The sequence below is a fragment of the Syngnathoides biaculeatus genome, chromosome 14, assembly GCF_019802595.1.
Source record: "Syngnathoides biaculeatus isolate LvHL_M chromosome 14, ASM1980259v1, whole genome shotgun sequence".
NCBI lineage: Eukaryota > Metazoa > Chordata > Actinopteri > Syngnathiformes > Syngnathidae > Syngnathoides > Syngnathoides biaculeatus.
The window spans coordinates 28,645,906-28,668,138 of record NC_084653.1 but is presented as its reverse complement, the minus strand read 5'-3'; the positions used below and the strand labels follow the sequence as shown (position 1 = coordinate 28,668,138).

The 22,233-nt window shown below is 47.9% G+C and overlaps 3 protein-coding genes across 16 annotated transcripts; 2 read left to right on the top strand and 1 right to left on the bottom strand.

Annotated features, from left to right (window-relative positions):
- Positions 1-621: 621 nt before the first annotated feature.
- On the bottom strand, positions 622-3,442 carry LOC133512031 (homeodomain-interacting protein kinase 2-like). Of its 3 annotated transcripts, none has more exons than XM_061841242.1 (2): positions 3,304-3,442; positions 622-2,266 (listed from the first exon to the last, which is right to left on the bottom strand). In XM_061841242.1, the coding sequence occupies exons 1-2, from the start codon at positions 3,314-3,316 to the stop codon at positions 951-953; spliced, it is 1,329 nt and encodes a 442-aa protein (XP_061697226.1). In that variant the 5' UTR covers positions 3,317-3,442; the 3' UTR covers positions 622-950. The 3 variants fall into 3 exon arrangements, with proteins under 3 accessions (XP_061697226.1, XP_061697227.1, XP_061697224.1); XM_061841243.1 differs by having other exon boundaries at positions 3,270-3,374; XM_061841240.1 differs by lacking the exon at positions 3,304-3,442 and adding an exon at positions 2,801-3,251.
- A 52-nt stretch (positions 3,443-3,494) lies between these two features.
- On the top strand, positions 3,495-18,050 carry pot1 (protection of telomeres 1 homolog). 12 transcript variants are annotated; one of them, XM_061841230.1, is made up of 20 exons: positions 3,495-3,632; positions 6,550-6,679; positions 6,838-7,040; positions 7,168-7,240; positions 7,307-7,398; positions 8,360-8,467; positions 9,192-9,266; positions 9,366-9,483; positions 11,566-11,696; positions 11,764-12,057; positions 12,546-12,701; positions 13,494-13,678; positions 13,955-14,037; positions 15,034-15,063; positions 15,792-15,948; positions 16,060-16,274; positions 16,783-16,921; positions 17,032-17,117; positions 17,481-17,575; positions 17,651-18,050. In XM_061841230.1, exons 3-20 carry the CDS (start codon positions 6,933-6,935, stop codon positions 17,882-17,884), a joined length of 2,379 nt encoding a protein of 792 aa, XP_061697214.1. In that variant the 5' UTR covers positions 3,495-3,632; positions 6,550-6,679; positions 6,838-6,932; the 3' UTR covers positions 17,885-18,050. The 12 variants fall into 12 exon arrangements, 11 of the variants coding, with proteins under 11 accessions (XP_061697214.1, XP_061697220.1, XP_061697212.1 ...); XM_061841231.1 differs by having other exon boundaries at positions 3,513-3,632; positions 6,453-6,679; XM_061841233.1 differs by having other exon boundaries at positions 3,566-3,743.
- Positions 18,051-18,208: 158 nt separating this feature from the next.
- LOC133512030 (prosaposin receptor GPR37-like) lies at positions 18,209-21,676 on the top strand. The gene is made up of 2 exons (XM_061841239.1): positions 18,209-19,186; positions 19,895-21,676. The coding sequence occupies exons 1-2, from the start codon at positions 18,452-18,454 to the stop codon at positions 20,711-20,713; spliced, it is 1,554 nt and encodes a 517-aa protein (XP_061697223.1). The 5' UTR covers positions 18,209-18,451; the 3' UTR covers positions 20,714-21,676.
- The last annotated feature ends 557 nt before the right edge of the window (positions 21,677-22,233 follow it).

The window sequence follows — 22,233 nt, the reverse complement described above, 5'->3', positions numbered from 1 at the left end:
GCGCGTTCCAGCTGCGCCCAGCGTGCCGCCATTCTCAAATGCAAGTAGTCAAAATTTGCATGATATTTTCAGATGAACGCTTAGGTTAGGACTGACTGTGTCCTTACATAATGTTTCAGTATAAATTACGCTATAATCGTTTTTAATCTCGGTTCACAGTTCAGGCTGTACCCCATTTCAACGTACTACATGTGAGTACGGGTGTAGATTTTGCTCTTCTCGTACCAGTGACCACAGACCCACAGTGTCGTTGACGTGAATCCCAAAAGGAATGCATAATAATATCTTTGGGTACAATAGCCCTGGAGCCATTTTGTTTTTTACGTTCCAGTTTATATTCTGAGATTTAAAAAAAAAAAAAAAAAACAAATTCACAAAACATGGTTAGGGAATTGGGGTGTCCCTGCAATCACATCTACCGTAAATTTGAAGGCACTCCCCAAGATAACTAGAGACACCTTTGCAAAATCAGAGATACCCGTTTCCAAAGACAGACAGTCACTGCTGCTATGGATAGAATTTTTATCAATCATAGAAGAGCTGTGATTGTGCTTGGTAAAGGTAAAAAAAAAAAAAAAAAAATATATATATATATATATATATATAAATTGGGGTGTTGCTGGAGAGTTGAATGGAAAAGCAATGACTTGGGGAATACCACAATGTCTCCAGGTATAATATCGCTTCCCGAAGTCACTACCATCATGTACTGTATGCAGTTTTTTTGCAAGAATCCTTCTGAGTAGAGGTAAACTATTGAGAAATTGGGATGTTGCAGTCAGATTGGGTCTTTTTCAATCCTGAAATCCATCCATCTCATTGAAGGGGATTCCAAATCAACTGGAGACATCCTGTACCACAAAGTCGCACAGGCACCATAACCCTTCCCACGTTTTTGTTTTTGTTTTTTTTTCGTTTGTTTTTTATGATATGTACCCTGGGGCAATAAGCTATTGTTGGGAAGTGGGGGCACTGCTATACAATTTAATCTTGACAAAAACTGTAGTGATCTTCTGTAAAGCCGCGACAATCTTTCTGGATAATCTTCCCAGGCAGCTACCGTCTCTGTCATCTACTTTAGGCCCAACCAGATTGTCCCTCGAGATCTCCAAAGGGACAGGATCGTTTTGAGTTGGGGGAGTTTCTGGAAGAAAGGAGTCTTTCTGGGATGGCGCCGAACGTTCGTCGACCTGGCAGGGTGTCTCCTCACTGGAGACTTTATCAATGGAGCTCACGGTCTGGCCACTACAGGAAGGGCAGCTATGGAAAAATGGGTGCAGCAGAACCTTCTCGGACTTGACCCTCAGATTGGGATCCAGGTCCAGCATCTTCTTCACCAAGCGAACAAAGAGTTGCTCAGTGCATTGTTGTCCAACAATGTCCACCATGACCATCTTCAACTCATCCAGCGAGTTGAGTATAAGCGATCTGGCGCATTTGGGTTGGCATCCAGTCTCCTTGGCGAACTGTTCAGGTGACTTGAGCTTCCACCTGTGTACCCCGGTGCACTCCTTGCGGAAGTATTGATCCACTTCCTTCCCGCGATCCAGCACGTAATCTGCTGGCTGTCCCTGGGTGTTGGTGACAAAGTTCAAAATGTCGTACTCTGTCCTCCCGGGATACAGAGGCTGGCCCGTGGCGAGCTCCACGGCGACTAATCCCAATGACCAGACATCCACTGTCTCGTTGAAGGGAATCCCCAGAATGACTTCGGGCGCCCGGTACCACAAGGTCTGCACGCAATCTCCCGGCACAATGTCCGACACGTTTTTGGCCAGGCCAAAGTCGGCCAGCTTGACTTTGAGTGGCTTCTGTCGGCGATCCACCACCATGATGTTCTCCGGTTTGATGTCAGCGTGGACGAGCCCGATCTTGCTCATGTGAGACAGCGCGGTGGCCAATTGATGCACCACGGGTCGAAGCTGCTGGATGGAAAGTGCACTGTGATGCTGCATGAACTCCCGCAGGTTCTGGTCGAGGAGTTCAAAACTCAGGCAGATATTCTCTTTGTGGAAGAAGAAGCCTTCCCACCGGACAATGTTGCACTTGTCGGGATCCAGACTCCACAGCTGCTTTAGGATGCAGATTTCCTCCTTGGCGTTGTTCACGGAATTTTGGTGGTTCTTGAAAACCTTGATGGCCGCCACCGTGGTGTCGGTCTCTGTGTTGCGGCACTTGACCACCACCCCGAAGGTGCCCTCACCCAGTACGTCCTCTACGGTGTGGACCCCGCCCAGAGTCACCCCTTGATACATCTTTAAGTCGTCTGCAGGGACACAGTGTAGACATGTTAAATGGGAATATTTTTTTCATTTCAGGACTTTTAAAGCCTTACTTCCTGCGAAACACAACAAGAGGTGGATGTGCACAATGTCAAAGGCGTGTCTGTGAAACGGTTAACATCTCAAGATACGCTCTTTGGGGATTATTTTCCATTTCTGGCAACACTTTGCGTCCAAGCGATTTCCCGCCCCCGTAGTCGTCGTCATTGGTACGCCGTCTGGTCTTTGTCCACAAAAAGCAAACGCAAATAACGGTCGGAGGGCTACCTACAAATCTTAGTGTAGTGGTGGTTTACAATGTGCTTTGTCAAGACATGCTCCGTGGTTATTCATTTTGGATTTTTTTTTTTTTTATGGCGTCTACCATTTCCGGAAATGATTCGTGTCCAATTTCAACACAGCTAACAACTAACAACATTACAACGTTACAACTAACCTTCCACCCTGCTGTTTCCAGACTTGCTCAACATTTGATGCAGATCCCCAGGAAAGAAATGCAAGTAGAATGGGGAGGCTACCTGAGAAGCTCATGATCGGATGGGACCATTTTTTTTTCCCTTTTGGGTCTTGTTGCTGCATTTGTTTTTCTTCATACGCAGGCCAAAGTCCAGCTCGCCGACGCCTGGGTGATTCTTGGGCAGGACCAATTGTTTCGCATTCTTGCTTTTGGATGGAATGCAACTGATGATTGTGTCTCAAAAGGTTGACTAGTTGGGTGGAAGAGGACGTATCAAATGACATTTGAGATCCACCTTGGTTTTATTTATGCTGGCCAAAGTAAGATCGCAGGCCGTGACCTTCTCTCCACGCAAGATGTTTGTTGAAGGACGAGATCGAATATTAGCTGTGGCAGGCAGTTTTGCTCATGACCCATTACTGATTATTCTGATCAATGACTTTGAGAGTTTATTTAGCATCTGTTGACATTGTGCACATGCATTCAAAAATTTTTTTAATCCATCTACATAAACCATAACTCATACTAACGTCATGTGTTGCTCATCAATCCTGCTCAACCTACCAGTCTGATTCATTTTGGACTTTTTGCCGTCGGCCGATCCAAACTCGACGTGATGAGCTGCTCTAGTTTGCTCTCATCTCAAAGACGGCAAAGCGAGCACCGTTGTCCTTCTCTGTGACATCACTTTTCAAAGCACAGATTTAAACATAAAACAATGAGCGTACAAGCTAACATGCCAACATGTAGCCTTGAAGTCGTGCATGTGGCGTGACATCATTGGTCATTTAGAGACTACGTCATGTGACTCCCTGGCATGGCCTTCACCGTAGCGCACGTGTCTGATTTGCGATTCAAGAGATCAACATAGTGAGGAAACCCAAGTCGTGTTGGTGAGTTGTTCTTCGCAGTACTCAACATGAATGCGGTACCAGGGCGGCACCGACCGCCAGAGACAAATTCCTCGTGTGTCGTTTCATACTTGGCCGTTAAAGCTAATTCTGGTGAGTCCTTCATCTGTGACACATCCTCGAAGCTCAGTAACCTTCATCAACGTGCTGTTCGGTCAGGGTTTACTTCTATTGCACATTGGGCAGTCATATATATCTTTTCTTACACTTGTACGACTGAGAGATGAACGAAGACTTAAAATTCAACAAAAAGAGGTACAAGACTTAGGTAGGTCAAATTGTCTCTGATGTTAAGATGAGCTTGGCTGGCCCTGTCGCAGAATCGCATCTTGACATCAGAGACAATTCGCTTCCGGATTTGGGGTTGCGCCTTGAGGCCAAGACAGTGCACGGTCGGGCCCAGTCACACTTGGGTCGTTCGCAGCCTAACCTCTGCGCCCCACTCGCTCGGGTCAGTCCGGGGCTTTGTGATCAGCAACTCAGCTCAGCATCAAGAAAGCTCCAAACTATGAAGCTTTGCAAGGTGGACAGTTGTAGCCAGAAGTTTACATACAGTGTGCAAAAATACACTTCCTTTTTTTTTTGGCTCACTGTCGTAAGTCAAATCAGAATAAAGTGCTCCTCTTTCAGTTCAGTCAAGATCACCAAAATTATTTCATTTTGTCAAATGCCAAAATAATGAGAATTTATTAGAGAAAGTTTTTGTCTTCTCTGTCAAAAGTTAAAATCCGTTTGCTAAGTATGGAGTAGCATTTCCTCTGAACTGCATGACTTGGCTCAAATATTTCAGGTAACCTTCCACAAGCTTCTGACAGTACTCTGTTGGAATCCTGGCCCATTTCTAATCTCTGTATAAAATGGAATGCGTAAAAAGTATTCCTGAAGATATTGAAATCAGCATTTTTTGCATGAATAAAGAGGAAAGATGTGAGTTCAGGATAGTGATGGCTCTCTCTTGGGGATGGGGGGGGGGGGCTGTTAGTCCTTCCCTGTTAGTCCTTCCTTTTGTGCATTCCGGTGCCGCCTTCCAGATGGCAAAACCTCAAGCAGTTCATGACCGGGTTGTGTCGTGCCTTTAATAATGTTCTGAGCTACCGAGAGGACTAAATGCCGGCCACGGAGGGGAGACGGCAGTCAACGATGTTCTGTGCCGCTTTGGTTGTCCTCTGATGCCTTGATCCGTCAGCAACCATGCAGCTCCAATACCGGATGTAGACACGCACTCCAAAAAAAAAAAAAAAAAAAAAAGCTTTCCGGCGATGGATGGCAGTTGTTTCGCGCATGCGCGTCAGCGCGACTTCTGCAGGTCACAGTACACACTGCGCATGCGCATCAGTGCTACTACTACGACTACTACTACTATTTCAATGATACTTCGGAAGCAAAGCGAGCGAATTATAAACTAAAAGGTGGGTTTTTTCGTTTGAGAATTATTTCACATTCCCACGACTGACTGATAAAAGCACAGGATTTTTTTTTTTTTTTTTTTTTGGGGTGGGGGTTGCGACGGTTTGCTGTTAAGCGTTCGTTCCAGTAAGCGCCTGACTTCGTACAAAAATTCTTCCCATTTTGAGTTTCATCGTATGGTCGAAGCAAGACAGGTACTTTGAGAAAAATTCAAGTCGTTTTCAAACTCTTCATGTTTCGTTTTGATATTCGGTGTTGTTTTTAAGAGACAAACAGCACCAGAACTTGAAAAAAGTACAAACATTGTGCTTTTTCATCATGTCGCCTGGTCTACCGTTAGCATGCCTCAGTGTTTGGCAAGTTGGATGTTATGTTAACTACTCTCTATTTGCCGAATTGACCATTGGACTCTGTGTGATAAAGTGTGTATTACATTTGGTCCCGTAGAATATTTAAAACAATCATTTTGGGGTTAGAGTTTGCTTTGCCGTCCCGAGCTCGCTTGTTGCTGTCTGTTCAAACTTTACTGATAGTGAAGGCTGCATCCGAATTGGATTGACATGGCAACGCTTGGAGGCTCAAAACAAAAGAAAGGAAACTCATACATAGTGGAAGCAGTGCAACCAAGAGAAATCCTATCGAATGAAGAGAATACCCTATACACGAATGAATACAATTTCACAAGACAAATATTGGAGTAAATATTGCTCGATTTTAGCTCTACACTGCTGAAATTAGAATGTGGTATTTATACTCTTTAAACCCAATCAGTTTTTACTCCTTTTGAGTGCTCTTTTTTGGATTTGTGTTGTTGCGAATGAATCTTTTTCGTGAACGAACTGAACTGAATCAGTTTCTAAGATTATTCGTTCGTTTTGTTTGGCCGCCGGTGTGACGATCTGAACGATCCCCCGTGCTAAAAAATCTCCTTGTGATTAATGCGCATGCATTAAAAACAGGGGAATTCTGGTTACGTATTAGACCGTACTGGGAAATCCCCGGGTCTCAGAGTTCCCCTTCTTCTCCAAAAAGGGAGCTCATGTGCGTTCTATCCTAACCTAACCTTAAAACAAAAGTTGATTACAAAGATATACACATATACAGTATGTACGTTGGCCGTGTTCGTCTTTGTGAGATGTCCATAACGAACATGAACACTCGGCCACAAGTTGTCGATTTGCCACATGGTGAAGAAGCATGGATGGGGATGTTTCAGAGTGGCCGGAAGTTTACAAAAAAATCCAGATATGCGCATTAATCACAAGGAGATTTTTCAGCACCGGGATCCTTGAGACCGTCACACCGGCGTGAGCCGAGCAAGGCGCCGGGGAGCGGAAGCGGAACTGTTGAAGCGTTCTGAGCTTCAGGTTAGTTTATGTTTGTATTTCTTTGAAGCCAAAGCAAGTAGAAAGAGTGACTCGAAGCATCTAAAAGGTCAATGTCGGGGAACGTCGCTCAGCTGCGGAATGACTCCTTCCTTCTCATAATTCAGCCCCGCAGCTCCTCTCCCGTACGTTATCTCCTTTTCCCGTCTGAGTTGCGCTTAGCGTCTGCCCGGCAGGGAGTTCCCGGAGTACACCGGAGCTGAGCGATTCTGACAGGAAGCGGCGCACTACCTGCCGGTATTGTACCTAAAGAAATATTTAAATTCTTTCTGAAGTATTACATCCAAACACTAGTCCTGGCCTTTTAAGTTAAATAAAGAATTGTAATTGTATTGAACGAATCTACTGCTTGAAGCCACTGGTGACTTTGATGGTGTTATTTTGTGTCCCACTAGAGGGAGCCGGTGTACCACTGGTGGTATTTGGAAAACACTTTGGAAAGTACTCCGCTACCGAAAATTGTTTTGTTTTGTTTCCCCCCTCCACCACCATGCCCGTCATTGTGTCGGAGGATGGGGAGAGGCCAGGCGGCCGCCTGACCGTCGTTCCGATCTCCCACATCAGCACCGACGTGAACCACGACCACCACTCGGTCACGGTGAGCACTTGTAGGCTTTCTATAAAAGTGGCGCATCAGACCTTTGGCGAAAAGGCAAACAAATGATCAAATCCATGAATTGGTCAGGCCGAGCTTATTTTTAACACGCTCTGCGTCGTGTGTCCAGGGCAGATTGGTCCACAAAGGTCCCCTGGTTTCGTCGTCAATTTACGACTTCATCCTGAAGGCCGCCATCGAAGGTATAAATGTGGACTTCACTTTCGAAAGCGCCTTGAAATGATTTCATGTTGTGTTTTGCGCCTCAGAAGGCAACTCCAGCCCTCAGGAGACATCGTCCATCAACCTCGTCCTGCTGGGGGCGCTGGCCAGTGACTTCTCTCAGTTTGTCAATCAAGGGGTACGTCGACATGGCGGGTGTTGGATATTTATCGTTGCCGGCGTGATTTATTTATTTTCTGTGAAATGCAAAATCATTTGTTTTTCTTGTGTTTGGGGTAAAAAATATCACGCACGCCGCCGCCCTTCTCGCCACGACCAGAGTGAGGCTGGCGTTTGGTTTGCTGGTGTCTATGCTCGCAGAGGTTCCGAACTCCATCGTTGGTGGACGAGGTGTCACTTACAAGGCCACAAACTGCGCAGCCTCCCACTCCGATAATATAATGACATTGATCCGACACCTCCACCTTTGAATCACCCCCACTTCCTGAAGCTGAATCTGCAACCTGTCACGCTGACCCTTTCTCACGAAATGTCTCAAATAAGTATTCCCGGTCAATTAACCATCCGTGTGTCTTTGTGGCTCCAACTACTGGGGACAATTCCCTTGTGTGTTTTTGTCATCCATCCATTTTTCTGAGCCGCTTACCCTCATGTGGGTCGTGGGGGTGCTGGAGCCTATCCCAGCTGTCATCGGGCTGGAGTACAGGGGACACCTTGAACTGCTGGGCACAAAGAGACAGACAACAGTCGCGCTCCAATGAATGCGTGTTTTTTGGGATGTGGGAGGAAACCAGATTGCCCGGAGAAAACCCACGCAGGCACGAGAGAACATGCAAACTCCACGAACGCGGGGCCGGGATCTACAGCTGTGTGTTTTTGACATACTTGGCCAAATAAAGATGAATATGGTTCTGAAAACATTTGCTGTACAGTTGCAGTACATATTTTATTGTATATGTTGTCGGGCGTCCCTTCCAACTTTTCAAACGCCGGGTCCCGGGGGAGACCACTGCTCAAGATCTCCCCCGGGACCCGGCTCCCGGCACCCCTGTGGCCGCAAAGAAAGGAAGTGGTTTAATCTCCTGGCCGCTGGCTCGCTGTCTTTTAATCCACACAATCCGACTTGTGTCTCCCGCCAGGACGTGGTGACGGCCTCCGGCTTCTTGGTGAGCAAATCTCCTACGGCTCAAAAGGACAAACGGCACGCGTGCAACCTGCTGCTGTCGGGAGACCAGGCCTTCATCCATGTGAGAACTTTCTTGATGTGTGTGCGTGTGGTCTGCTTACGTCGCCATTAGCGCTAGAAACATCTGTCCGCTATTTTCACGAAGCAGATGAACGTTGCCACGACGATAAGTGACGTGGAATAAGTTGCTCACAAAGAAGGGCCTCATTATCTTGGAAAAATGCCACGTCATCCTCAAGTCCAACTAATACATTTGAACCAGTGTATAATTACTCTCGCATTTGCCAGTATGTCACAAATATTCTTGCAAAAACCCCTCAAAATGACAAAAATATTGACGCAACATTGGGCGTGTCTTGTTCACTCTTTGTAGTCATGTTGAGTGAAGGTCTTAAATTGAATTGAAAAAAAAAACCACAATATTTTTATGGATAGTACACCGATATAGAAAATGATCACATTTTTGAGAGTAAAAATACAACATTTTTCACAGCCCAAAATATTAAAAGGAAAAATATTCCCAAGTGAGATAAAAAGATCACAAAATGATTAGACCAAAATATTAACTAAACTGAAAATGATTACCAAATGCTACAATGCGGGGTGGCAAATGCACATTATATACGAGTAATTACGGTGACTAGAAAAACATACAAAAATGCACAACAAAACGACTGAAAGCTCTTCCTGGTCTGGTCCTTTATCTGCCTGAGTAGCTAGTTATCTTCAGCCTCTTGCATTCCATTAGAGTTCAAGAAAAAAACAAAATCTCGTCTGTGCTTCAGGTGTTGCGGTCTCCGCCCCATGACCTCACATCTCCAGGCCAAGCCAAGAGAAAGAAACGTTTTCCTCCTGCTGCGGTTCGAAGCCCAAATCCTTTTGTAGTAGCTGAAAATTGTACGCCTCGTGGTGATTTTTTTTTTTTTTTTTTTTTTTTTTTGATGTTGTTCCCTCCTAAGGTTGCCAGTCCTACAAAGTCCACATACGTCAGGATCGCGGAGCTGAAACCCGGAGCCGTGGTCAATGTGTACGGTGTGGTGGTCTTCTTCAAACAGCCCTTCAAGAGCCGCGGCTCAGGTCAGCATCCTAATTGGAGCCCAACATATCATATCGTATACTATTCGTACATATTCATGAGAAAATAGTATCGGTACTGTATTTTCTCTTTTACAGAATGGGATAGTAATCTGAATCATAGCACGTTTGCTGTGATTTCAATTCTATCATGTCATCATTCGAGGGAGTATCGTTTTGCATGGTAATTGGACCGTGTCGTATCGTATTACATTGGAATTTCACATCCTCCTGTCGGATCATAATTGACCAAAATGGATTGAATCGGTTTACGTTGTAATTTGAGTGACTCGTTGTATTTCCCGTCAATAACATAACTGGATCACATGATAATTGGAATGAATCATCTCTGATCGTATTCAAGTTGGAATGTATTTACTCACATTTTAATTGGAGTTAAAATATCATTAGAACACAGCCCAGGTCATATTTAGACATTTAAAAACACACACACATATCATTTACAGCAACCCAGGTATTTGTTTTTAATCTTTTCTCGATTTTGCAACAGTAAATTCCAAATGGCTTGCTATTAAGATTTGATCCCGAGGAGGTTTCAGACATTTTAAACACTATTTAATCATAATAATAAATCCAATTATTATGACTCAAAATATATCTCCCTAAAAACAGCAGTCAATGATATTGCGACCCTCTTTGTCAGTTGGGTTGTTGGGTGTCTGCAGAAGCATCTCCATCTTATTGATTGAATACTTGATCAGTATTGGAGGCAGCCATGTTGGAGATGCAATCATATTGTATCAGAACTGGCTTTATGTATTATGAGTGTATCGCGCCATCATTGAAGAGAATTGGATCCTCTCGGGATACCTTTAAGCACACCGTAATTAGATGAAATTGTTTCATCTGCGGAGTCTCTTAATATGGATGAATTTTTTAATGATGCTGTAATCTGTAATTATTATCATACCAGAATTGGAATTAATAGTTTTGTATGGGATTCAAATGGTCATCCCCGTCACAAATGCTGCGTGGCGCCACGGCGAGACCTAGTTGGTGTGTGTGTGTGTGTGTGTGTGTGTGTGTGTGTGTTAACAAGCCAAATTCACAGATCCGACTCCTCTCACGCACGACGACAATGATCTCATGCAGCTTGAGTTTGTCCCCCGTGGCTGCTCCGATCGGGTCACTCGGTTTTTGTTCAAATTAAGTCCAAATGCTATATGCATGTGACACGGTTGAAACGAGATGATTTCAGATGTAAGATCACGTTCCGAGAAAAATTCTCACGTTCAGTCAAAGTAGATTCGGAATTTTGAGTCAGCTGTGGATGAAAACGGCATTAAGAAGGCCCGAATAATGGCAGGTAAATTTGACAGTGGAAGCAGCGGCGCGAGCCCGGGGATTCAGAACAAGCGAAACCTCTGGGCAGACCTCAACAGACCTCCCGGCCAAAGCAGAGACAGCGTGCCCTTGGTCTTTTTCGGGCTGGAAAGGGGACAAATGTCGTCCTCTTTTGTCACCACCTTGTCAAAGTCAAACGAAACGCCAGAAGCCGCCTCCTTGATCGTTATTTTTCATTTTGAGGAATAATTTGGTTGAAGCCAGTGGATGGATCAATTATTGGATTTCAGACAATGACTAGTCCCATGCTCGTCTCTGACTCCCGTGACCAATGTTCACACTTGATATGATTGTCTTACTGTTTGCAATAATATTTGTCGCCCCCCCTTTGTCGGCAAAGCTAGCAACAGATTCGACGTCAAGACATTCAAATTTGCAGCAATCCAGTCCCCAGTAGACATTTTGTGGATTGTGTGTTCATGTATTTATGCCAGTGAGGCATCGTGACTGAACAAAGGAACGGTCCTTTGTTCCATGGCCGTAAGTACAAACGGCAGTTGAAAGCGCACTGCAGGTACACGATCGGAGGTTCAAAGAAAAGTTGTCAGATTGATACCGCTGCTGGACATTTTTGAGCCTTTGAATTTGTGACTTTTAAGAAGTGCAGTGTAGCGCAAAGCTGGTCATCGGCCCAGGCCTGTCCTGGATTAAGACCCGACTTTGTGGGTGCAGGTACGCCGCCGATCAAAGCAGGAGGGCCATTTTGTCTTTTCTCCACAGACTTCTGCTACAGCCTGAAGATCACCGACCAATCCCAGCAAAATATTGTCTGCACCATTTTCTGCCCCAAACTGGAGTTGCTGCCCCAAATCTTCCGAATCGGCGACATCGTCCGCTTACACCGAGTCAAGGTTCTGTATCGTTGGTTCAAATCCGTAATGGGTGGATTTCCACTTACTCTTGGCCTCCTTCACACAGACTAAGATGTACAAAGATTCCCTAAATCTGGTCAACTGGTTTGGCTTCTCCGCACTAACCTTTAACGGGACGGTGGGCGCTGAGATGAACCCTCGGACCTCCAGCAAGACCTTCCACTTCACCGAGGAGGACCGTCGCATCGTGACGGAACTGCGATCGTGGGTGGCCGGCCGGGATCTTCTGCCCCCGGACCTCACCGTCCCGCTGTCTGCCGCTAAGCCCGGAATGTACTTCAACCTCACCTGCCAGCTGCTGGCCAAAGCACCCGTCAACATCACCTGCACTCTGCTTCGGGTAGGAGGCTTTTTCGTAGGTCCGCTCGTGCGCGTCACGGGTACCCAATTTCATTCGCCAGGGACTCGCTTTGGGGGCTGTTTTTTCTTTTTTTTATTTTTCCCCAAAGAGGATCCTCAATGATTACCTTTGAACTAAAATGACAGACTTGCTGTGTTTTCCCAGGCACGGCGGGTCCCCTATTTAGTGACACATCTCACAAATTCCATGTTGCCAAGTCAATCTGGCTTCAGGGGCTGAATTTTCTGGAAAAACTCCAAGGGTCAAAGGTCCCTACAAATGACCCCTAAAATCTCAAAACGGTCAACCTCCCGGTTCTTTTTAGTGAGGGCTCTTTTTGAGTCTTCTCATGGTAGGCATGTCTACCAAATTTCATGTTGCTCAGTGAAACCTTGGGGTGTTCATTTTCAAGTATGAATTGATTGTGTCATCATCATTTTGATTGCTCCCAAAGTGACCGCTTTTTTTTTTTTTTTTTAATTCTGCAGGTGTGGGACGGGACCCGGTGTCCTCACGCTCTGCTGGAAGTGACGGTTGACGCAGACGTCGTGGAGGGGCCGCGCTCCTTCCCCGAGGAGCACGAGAAACTCATTGCCAACGTGCTGGTGTTCGACAACCACGTGCAGTCCGTACAGCAGCTCAAGGTTGGAATTCACACACATTTCAAAGTCCACTGCTAACCAAAACGGCTACGTCTGCAGTCCTTCAAATCGCCTCTAGTGGGAGCTGGCTTGCTTCGGCTCCCTTCTGAGCTTGATTTATGCGTTACAGTAAAGGAAGAGAGACATCGCATCAGTGTAACGTAGGGAATGCATGTTATATAGCCCCTTTGCGGGATTCCATCACAAGCCCCCCCCCCCCCCCCCATTGCTTTCTAGGTAGCGTACGTCTACGTTATCCAGGAGTTGCGGCGGGGCTCCGGCCTTTGGGCCTCCCGCCTCCATGACGATTGGCTGAAGGTGACTCATTCTTCGTATTCTTCTTCTCCCGCTCCTCGGCTTTGATGCGATTACATTTCACGTACGTTCGGGCCTTCCGTAAAGAAAAAAACGGTGTAAAATAAGGACGACGACGACTTTGACACATCCAAGTATGGCTGTGTTGGTGATGATGCGAAGGAAGAGGAGGACGCGTTTCCCTCATCTGCATTCAGTCTTGTCGTGACAAGCATTTGAGCTGGGAAGCAAACCCTCTCCAGGCAATAGAATCGCCGGCCGGGCTGCACAACTTGATGCGACAGCGCCATCTGCCGCTGTCAACCGTAACAGCAGGAACCCGCTTGCTGACCTTTTGCAACCTCAACCGGTTTCCAGCCAATTGTAGATATTATAATATAGTATAATGTGTGTGTGTGTGCGCGTCTGTATATAGAGTATAATATTGTAGTGCATCTTCTGGACTGCAGCTTGAGCATCTTCCTCACTGTCCTCCACCAGCCTGGAGACTTCTTGAGAATCTTCAACCTGCGGGCCATCGCGGGTTGCGTCAAGGTTCCGGGGCTAACCAGCAGCCAGGTGGGGGTGCTCAACCATCTTTCCTTCCACCTGCACGGCGGCACGGCATACGGCAGGGGCGTACGCCTTCTGCCCGACGACAGCCCCGAGGTTCAGGAGCTCAAGAGGTGAATTTGAGTAACGCCGCGGCCCTGAAGGGGTTCATGACCCCCGCGGGCGGCCTTTGCTTTCAAAACCCTTTGTAGTTCCCTCCTGCCCAATAATAATCCGGCTAAGAAAATTGGAATGGAACCAAATGGGCGCAGAGGTGACTCACCGTGTGCTGAACACTAGTTGACGAAAGCCCCTCCAAAAGCCTCCCTAGCGCCCCCCCTTGTCCCAAGGAGTGAGACAACAAGATGACTCTTGGGGGGGTCCGCGTTGACCTTCCGCTTTGCGTGCAGGCTGACGGAGGCCGTCCAGGACGACACCAACATCAACGACTCGGCACTGTGGGACGTTTGGAAGACGCCTCCAGAGACTCCTGGTAAGGACGATCCATGAAGGACTTTTTTTTTTTTTTTTTTTTTTTTTTCCAATCAATCAGAATAAAGACGGACAGTCTGAATAATCAATCAGCCCAAGAGGACAATTGCCAAAGTCGTTATTGAACGTATTCAGAACACAAAAGGAAGAAGGGAAAAAAAACAACAACAAATGGAAGAAGCGAGAAAAGTATCGTTGCCTAGATTCAACTTTTAATTGACATGGACAGACAAAAAAAAAATACACATAATTTTTAGCTAGGAACATTTGATTTTGTTGAAGTCCGTTAAAAATGACATGGACAATAAGCCTGTTAGGCTAACGAAATGCCGCAATCAACACATTGTGTTGGTTAGAATATTGCGTTCCAATTTGTATTTTTCTTGATTTTCTATTGTTCTTCGGACTCTCTCAGATGAGTGGCTTGGAAAGTGACCACAACGCATTCTTATTCAATCTCAACTCACAAATACTCAATTTATTCAAGATACAAGGCCATAAAAAATAAGGCAAAAATGTTTCCTTTCGGCTTTGCTTACAAGACGAACAAATCATCATTCTTATTTGTGTTTTTCACATTTGAAAATGTATGAGAGAAAAATGTATTACTGGGCTCAACCAGGCGGAAAAAAAATTCAGCAGACTTTTTCAAGTTGACTACAACTCATTTCATCTGTTTTCAGAATTTTAGTCTGCCAAATGTCAGAAATGGCCTCAAAAAACTGTTGGTCGGGTGCAGCTAAAATTTTCAAATATATATTTTAATGAAGATTACAATTAAATAAAAAAGTTTTGTCCCAAAAATATATTTTATCCTAAATGTGGATTGAATGGTTTTTTTTTTTTTTAAGTTTTATTTGATCTCCACGTTGAAATCTTTTGCGTTAGATCTGGCAAAAATGACTCCCACATACATTTTTCTCACAAATTTTCCATCTCACTTTTTTTGTAAGTTGTCTCACCATCTTGCTTCTGTCCCATTTCTCTTGTTTTTTAGAGCGCGAGGCGTCAGCGGAATTCAGAACCGGTATGAAACATGATGACTTGAATTTGGGGCTGGCTATGTGTTTTTGTAGGTGTGTCTCCCCCGTTGATTTTCTTTTCCAGCTGCTTCAATAATTGAAAAGGCATCCCTGCTGATGTGCACGGCTTACACTAAAAACGTAGGGAGCGCAATCGATGTCGCCAACTTCACGATTTGGTCACAAATTCCCCGGCTACTTTCAAAATAGAGACGACGGCACCAAATTTAATTGACAACATGGTTTCATTTTTGACATCAGCGCTTAATTTTATCATGCCCGCAATGCAGTTCTGATTTATTTATCTTTATTGTTTGTAAAAAAAAAAAAAAAAAAGCTTTTCTTTTGAAAATACATTTCCAAATGTTTTGGGGTCTTTTTTTTTTAATCCCTCAGTATGTTGTAGTTATTTTATCATTGTCATTTCAGATAACTTCTCCGGACGATGAGGCTTGTTTAATAGGAGAAACAATGCAAATCCTATAAAAGTGTAACTAAGAGAAAAGTCCTATTTGCCTTTTTGAATAATGTCAGCATTTTTAAGGGGGTTGCTGGATTTTGATTGGGAGAAACACGTGAGAGTTAATTTTAAGGGCTGTGTGAATGAATGTTCTCCAATGTTGTGAAAATATCCCTCATTGCATCCCCCCCACCCCACCCCCACACGCACACACTTTTTTTTAATTGTCTTTTTGGGGGTGATGTTGCTGTTTTTTCCCACGACCCCTTTCAGAGAACAGTTGCCGTCACGACGTCGACCGGGTGACGCTGTGCGAGCTGCGGCGTCGCCGGCCCGCCGGCTTTCATCACGTCAGAGCACGCGTGCAGTCCTACCGACCCCGCAGACTCTACCAGGCTCTCAAACTCTACTGCAGCAAGTGCACCTCCATGTACGGAACACGCGCACACTTTTGCCTCGAGCGCAGAACCTCCATTTGTTCCGAGTGACCTCCTCGGGTCACGGCAGGTTTCAACTGCAAAGGCGTGCTGCCGTTCTCCAGGCTGGAGGTCCCCGACGACAAGCGCGTGGCGAGCGTGTTCTGCGAGGCTTCGGCCGACCCGAGGGGGCCCCGCCGCCCGCCGCCCTGGTCCCTGTCCGGCCAGGTCCGCCTGCCCGACGACCTCGCGGCGGATGAGCCCGGTCGCGCGCTGGACGTTCACGTATCGGCGCAGCTCACGTCGGAAGGGAAGACGAAGGAGCTCCTCTTCCTCGGGGGTAAAGACGACAAAGATGAGTCGGGGAGGTTTTTTTTTGACTGACGTTCCCTCCCACGGATATGGATCCCCATCCCGGAGGAACATTTGCCGTAATAGCCCCGATTGCTCCGTTTTGCAGCCCGTGTAAATAGGACGACTTAGCAGACTGCTGAAGAATCTGAGCATATCTGTCGGCACATTTGAACTGGCCAGAACTTCCAAAAAGTTGCCGCATGCGAGCAGCAAATTGTGCAGGCACGATTTGTCCTTCCTTATGTGACAGCTGCCTTTAGCAAAAGCAGAAACGCATTCATATTTTGGCAAATCCACATTTTTTTTTCACTTGAGAAGGGGAAGGCAACCCAAAACCATCGAAAGACTGGCCCGTCTCAGCGCATCAATGATTCCTGGCTTTTTGCTATGCACGCGCCCTGCAGCCCCAACAGAACTAGAAAATAATCCCCCGAGCGCAAAAAGTGAGATGGCACCGATGACCTCACCAATCTTGTTTTGATTTTGTTTTTCAGGTTCCACATTACAGGAAGCGCGTCACCTCGCTGCCACGTACCGCAACGTGGTCCCCGTCAGGTCGTCACCGGGGGGTCATCTGGCGCCGCTGGACCTGAGCGCGCCGTTCATCTTCCGAGGAAGAAAGAGCTTCTACGGGTCAGAAGCGCTGATAGCCCGATGTCACGTCAGTCCTGACCCAACTCGTGCGCCAGTGAGTGCCCACTGGTGTGTGTGTGTGTGTGTGTGTGTGTGTGCGCGCGCTTCAGGTGTAAGCGGTGTTCCAAGGTGGCCGCCATTACAGAACCGACAGCTGATGGGGACAAAACGATTGACGAGAAGATCATCGCTGAAGGTCACTTTGCTATTATCACTAATAATAAATATTTGATTCACTTTTTTTTTTTCAGTTTTTGTGTCCTACTACCTTTGTCCACGTTTTTACGTTTCTGTTGTTCTTCTAATACTTTTGTCAACATTTTTCTGTAGGTCCAAAGAATTTTGCCGCTCACATTTTTATTGAACTTGTGTACGTCCTAATCCTGTTGCAGACCTTTTTTTTTAAAAATTGTGACTCCCTTTAGTGCCCACTTTTGCTTCCGTAGGGTTAGGGTTAGTAAAAAGTGAGTTAGTAAAACCCTTTTATGTGCATCATCCGGAAACGTTTGTTTGTGCGCATTCCACGTGTTGGTGTTCCAATACTTTTGTCTCTCCATAGCGTTTGGCATCCACCTTCTGAAGTGGGTCCTGGTGCTGGAGTTCCGTCTGCAGGACGCCGGCGGCACGTTGGACGCGTACCTGTGGAGAGACGCGGTCGGTCGGAGCCGCCGGCGCATCCCGTCGTGGCACGGCAACCCCCCAATCAACAATTGTGTTTCTTTTGATCAGGAGTCTTTCTTCAATGTGTTGGCGGAGGACGCAGCAGCCGACCAGGAGGCTCAGGACAGAATCCAACGAACGATGGACTGGATTTGTCCACCGGAGGGCAGTGCTGGCGAACGGCCGTGGCTGGACTTGTGTTTGGCTGCGTACCAAACCGAAGACGGGGAAAACGGAAAGGAGCAAACCTCCTACCAGATCTGTCACACGAGCGCACCCTCACACCAACACCTTCAACTATGACCACTTTCATTATTTTCAAAATGACAGCTCTGAGGACCCTTCATCATGTGACGTCCCTTCAAAATAAGTCAGGTGCAACCTGTGTGTGTTTCATCTTCATTCTAATTTTATTACAGGTTTCTTAACATTTGTTTACACTTCCGTTAATATTAAATAAAGTTCTGATGGCCACGTCCCAATACAACCCTCGAACCGATTCATTGACCAAATTCCCGTGGGAAATGTTTGCTTTGAAAGGGCTCCTGTGCGTTCCCTATCAGAGAACGTTTGACAGTGACAACCCCCATGCCCCCACCCCACCCCACCCCACCCGCCTTGGGGTCATCCTCCGCTGCGCCCCCGCCATGCCTGTGGGCTCCTCCGTCACTTCTCTCCGACCTGCCAGAGCCCTTGATCGGCTGTGCCTGCTGAGAGTTCTGGAGAACTTTTTCCACCGCGTGCACTTATCCTGGGGGCGCGGGGGTGGGGGGGAGACCGAGGCCCGCGTTGGACTGTTACGTTCACTTTTGGTGGAACAAAGTTAAGATGGCTCGCGCTCGCGGCCGTCGCCCTTAACGGAACCGCGCTATGCTGCCCCTCCTGACCAGGCTGCTGTGCTTGTGGGTGTGCGCCGAGGCCGTCGCGCGAGACGCGGATGAGCACAGCCGACCCTGGCGCACGTTCGACGGGGCGACGTCGCGGGACGTCCTCTATCCGAAGTCTGAGTCGTCCGAAGTCTCCGCGGCGCTTCTCCCGAGCCCGGCGCGTCGGGGGAGTGGACGAGGAGCGGAAGCGGAGGAGCGCTCCAGCGAATGCCCGCACGGAGCGAGGGCGGCGGCGGCGGCGAGAAGGCGCACGCACCGGCGAGGTGAGCGGCTGCGTCGCCGGGCCTCGCCGTCACTCTCGACGCAGGAGCAAGACCTCGACCCGCCTTCGCCTTCGCCTTCCAACGCCAGCGACTACGACGACCGCGCGGAGCCCGGCTTCACCGACGCCCCGCCTTTGGAGCCGTCCACCCCGCGGAGCAAAGTCAAGCGGGTGAGGAACCCGTTCTACCCGCCGGGCGTCGGGGCGCTCGGCGCTTACGCGCTGCTGGCGGCCGCCGTGGCGCTGGTGTGCGTGGGCGTGCTGGGCAACGTGTCGCTCATGTGCATGGTGTGCCACAACTACTACATGAGGAGCACCTCCAACTCGCTGCTGGCCAACATGGCGCTGTGGGACTTTTTGGTCCTTTTCCTGTGCCTGCCGCTGGTGCTCTTCCACGCGCTGACCGACGACTGGCTGCTGGGGGAAATGTCCTGCAGGCTCGTCCCCTTCCTGGAGGTGAGCAGAGCGCCGCGCCGCGCCTCGCCTCGCATCGCCTCGCCTCGCATCGCATCGCATCGCTCATCACCCATCACCCTCTTCTCCTTTCCTTTTTTTTTTTTTCCCTTTTCGTCCTCTTTTCATCCGCTTCTTCCTCAATTGACTGAAGGTATTCTTCACCCAACATATGTGCTTTCAATTTCCCCTATTGAAGAGGGTGCAAATTGTTACCCTAACTTTATTGGGTCAATTCTACAGGTTTTTTTTTTTTTTTTTTTTTTTTTTTTAAGAGAGAAACTAGATTACACAACCACACGCCGCGCAGTCCAAAAAGCAGAAATGAAGTCATGAGTTATTGCGTATCAAAAGCAGTGGCCTCCAAGATTATAGATAACATTTATTTCACTGTATATTATAGTTATTGTAGAGTATGTTAAATGTGATAAGTTATTTATAAAATACTGTAGTTCTGTCAGACATTTTTGAGCATAGCGTTTGTTAGTGTTCCGTACAATGCGTGTCAATTTTTTTTTTTTTTTTTTTTTTTACACATACTGCATCAGGTCCATGTATTCACTTTGATGAGAATGTACGTGTGTATTTGAACATATATGGGCCCGCACAGGCGCACACCTCAATCTCATGTAGTCCCGTCCACGCATATTTCTAGCCTATGTGTTGTGACTTTTGCTTTTGCTTTTGCTTTTGCTTTTGCCTGCCCCCCAGGTGGCCTCCCTCGGGGTGACCACGTTCACTCTGTGCGCCCTGTGCATCGACCGCTTCCGCGCCGCCGCAAACGTGCGCTCGTACTACGAGATGACGGACAACTGGGCCTCCGCCGCCGCCAAGCTGGCCGTCATCTGGGTGGGCGCCCTGCTGCTGGCCCTGCCCGAGCTCCTCATCCGCCAGCTGGTGACGGAGGAGGCCGACGGCGCGGCGGGGACGGCGTGCGAGCGCTGCGCGGTGCGCGTGTCCACCCGGCTGCCGGACGCGCTGTACGTCCTGGGCCTGACGTACGGCGGCGCCCGCCTGTGGTGGTTTTTCGGCTGCTACTTCTGCCTACCCACGCTCTTCACCATCTTCTGCTCTCTGGCCACCGCCCACAAGATCCGCGGTACCGAGCGAGCGGCGGCGCCCACGCGTGGCACCAAGAAGCAGATCCGGCTGGAGAGCCAGATGAACTGCACGGTGGTGGCGCTGGCCATCCTCTACGGCTTTTGCCTCATCCCCGAGAACGTCTGCAACGTGGTGGTGGCCTACATGGCGGCGGGGGTGCCTCCCCGGACCCTGGACGTCCTGCACCTGTTGAGCCAGCTTCTCCTGTTCTGCAAGGCGGCCGCCGCCCCGCTGCTGGTCCTGTGCCTGTGCGAGCCTTTCCGCCGGGCATTCCTGGACTGCTGCTGCTGTTGCTGTCGGGAGTGGGGCCACCCCAATCCCAGGTCGTCCGCGGACGCCGGCGGTGTTCCCAACGAAGAGCTGGAGCTGACGTGCGGTGACGACGGGGAGACGTCCACCGCCCGCGCCGCAGTCGGCACCCGCTGCTGAGATCAAAAATTTTGCGGGCGACAATTTTACCTTTACGGAATTTGTCAAAAACAGTTTACGCTGGATCGGAAACGTATCTCTTCCTGGACTCGCTAGCGATCCCCGTAACCGTGGCAACCAGAGCTCTTAGGCTAATACTGTCGTAACCTCAGGCAGACGTCGTGTTTTTTTAATAGCCGGCCTCGGCCGTGGCAGTCACCGCTGTAGTGAAGCTAGTGTCGACCCGCCCTTGTTGCTACTAGTTTTACTAGTCACAGTTGTTGCTAAACAAAGTCAGCACTAGTTCCACTTTTGAGCTAGTTGCGCTTGCCGCTAGTGGCGCTGGCTGCGAGTGCAGACGGCATCGACCACTGCTGACATGTGGCTCGGGTGACATGGGACTCAATCGCAGCACGCTGCAAAAAGAGAAGAGTTAATAAAGAGTCCGTTCGTCTCTACTGTGGCAGAGTACACACGGGAGAGTCAACTTCACAGTCAGGAGGGTGAGCCTGTGAAGATAGGGACTCCATCTTCAGCCAAAGGGATGCAATGCTTCGGAATCCACAGAAATCAGGTCAGGAGAAGGTAAGATTTCACCGTTGCCTTGATCCAGAGCACAACAGGGACACTTGGACTCTGTTGAAATTGTAGAACAGGAAAATGTCACGAGGCGCAACTCTCACGGTGTCCCGCTGTACTTTCTTGCATGTACCACAAACATTTTGACATTTGACTGCATTGTTAACAACGCTACGGTCACTGGTTGGACTAGCTGTGATGTAACTTTCAGCGCTTCTCCCTCACTAGCCAACGGAAACACGCCCGCACAACGGGAAGTTTGCCAGTTATTTTTCTCGTCTTTCGGTTCTGCCAGCGCCGACCTGTAGGCGGCGGTCAACAAGTGTCACGATAGTGCTTTCGCTTCCTGCGTAGCCATGTTCTCTTGAGACATTTTGTAGCCACGTGAATGATCATTAAAAAGGTTCAAAATGCCACTTTGTCCGTCTATGCTTTCAAAGTTTGTTGCTAGAAACGTTGCAAAGAAAAAAACGATCATTTCGAAAGTATCCACAGCGCTTCAAATGTATCCATCTTTTATTATGTTACGGCGTTATTATTGAAGGACGGATTAAATTCATTTACGGCTGACTTTAATTTGCAGAGTCACTGCCTGAATATTCTCAGCTATTTTTTTTTTTTTTTCTCCGTCATCTCCCCATCGCTTGGACCATTTTTTGGCTCCGCCTATTTGGCGGCGTGAGCGTGAGAACAAGGCCCGCCATTGTCCTGGCGCCGCGCCGCCATGTGAACGGGGCCACAGTGCTCTGACACTGATGTATTGTGTTCTTTCTGGCCCGCAAACAAGCACCAGAATATCCCAAACAAGCGGGGCTGGCGTTGGAAACGCTGCCCTCGCTGCACTTCACTTCAGATTCATCGAACGCTAAAGTGCTATTGCTAGCGCGTTAGTTTATGTTCGCCGATGATAACCATTTCACGCAGTCCAATCCTACATTTTGGTGGCGTTTGCAGGCCCGCGC

Coding starts and splice junctions, on each gene's coding strand:
- LOC133512030 (XM_061841239.1), top strand. CDS start 18,452: ATGCTGCCCCTCCTGACCAGGCTGCTGTGCTTGTGGGTGTGCGCCGAG. Junction 19,187..19,894: donor GGCTCGTCCCCTTCCTGGAG/GTGAGCAGAGCG, acceptor CCTGCCCCCCAG/GTGGCCTCCCTCGGGGTGAC.
- LOC133512031 (XM_061841240.1), bottom strand. CDS start 3,023: ATGTCATTTGATACGTCCTCTTCCACCCAACTAGTCAACCTTTTGAGA. Junction 2,267..2,800: donor TCCGATCATGAGCTTCTCAG/GTAGCCTCCCCA, acceptor GTGTCCCTGCAG/ACGACTTAAAGATGTATCAA.
- pot1 (XM_061841228.1), top strand. CDS start 3,659: ATGAATGCGGTACCAGGGCGGCACCGACCGCCAGAGACAAATTCCTCG. Junction 12,058..12,545: donor TCACCTGCACTCTGCTTCGG/GTAGGAGGCTTT, acceptor TTAATTCTGCAG/GTGTGGGACGGGACCCGGTG. Junction 16,275..16,782: donor GGAGCTCCTCTTCCTCGGGG/GTAAAGACGACA, acceptor TTTGTTTTTCAG/GTTCCACATTACAGGAAGCG.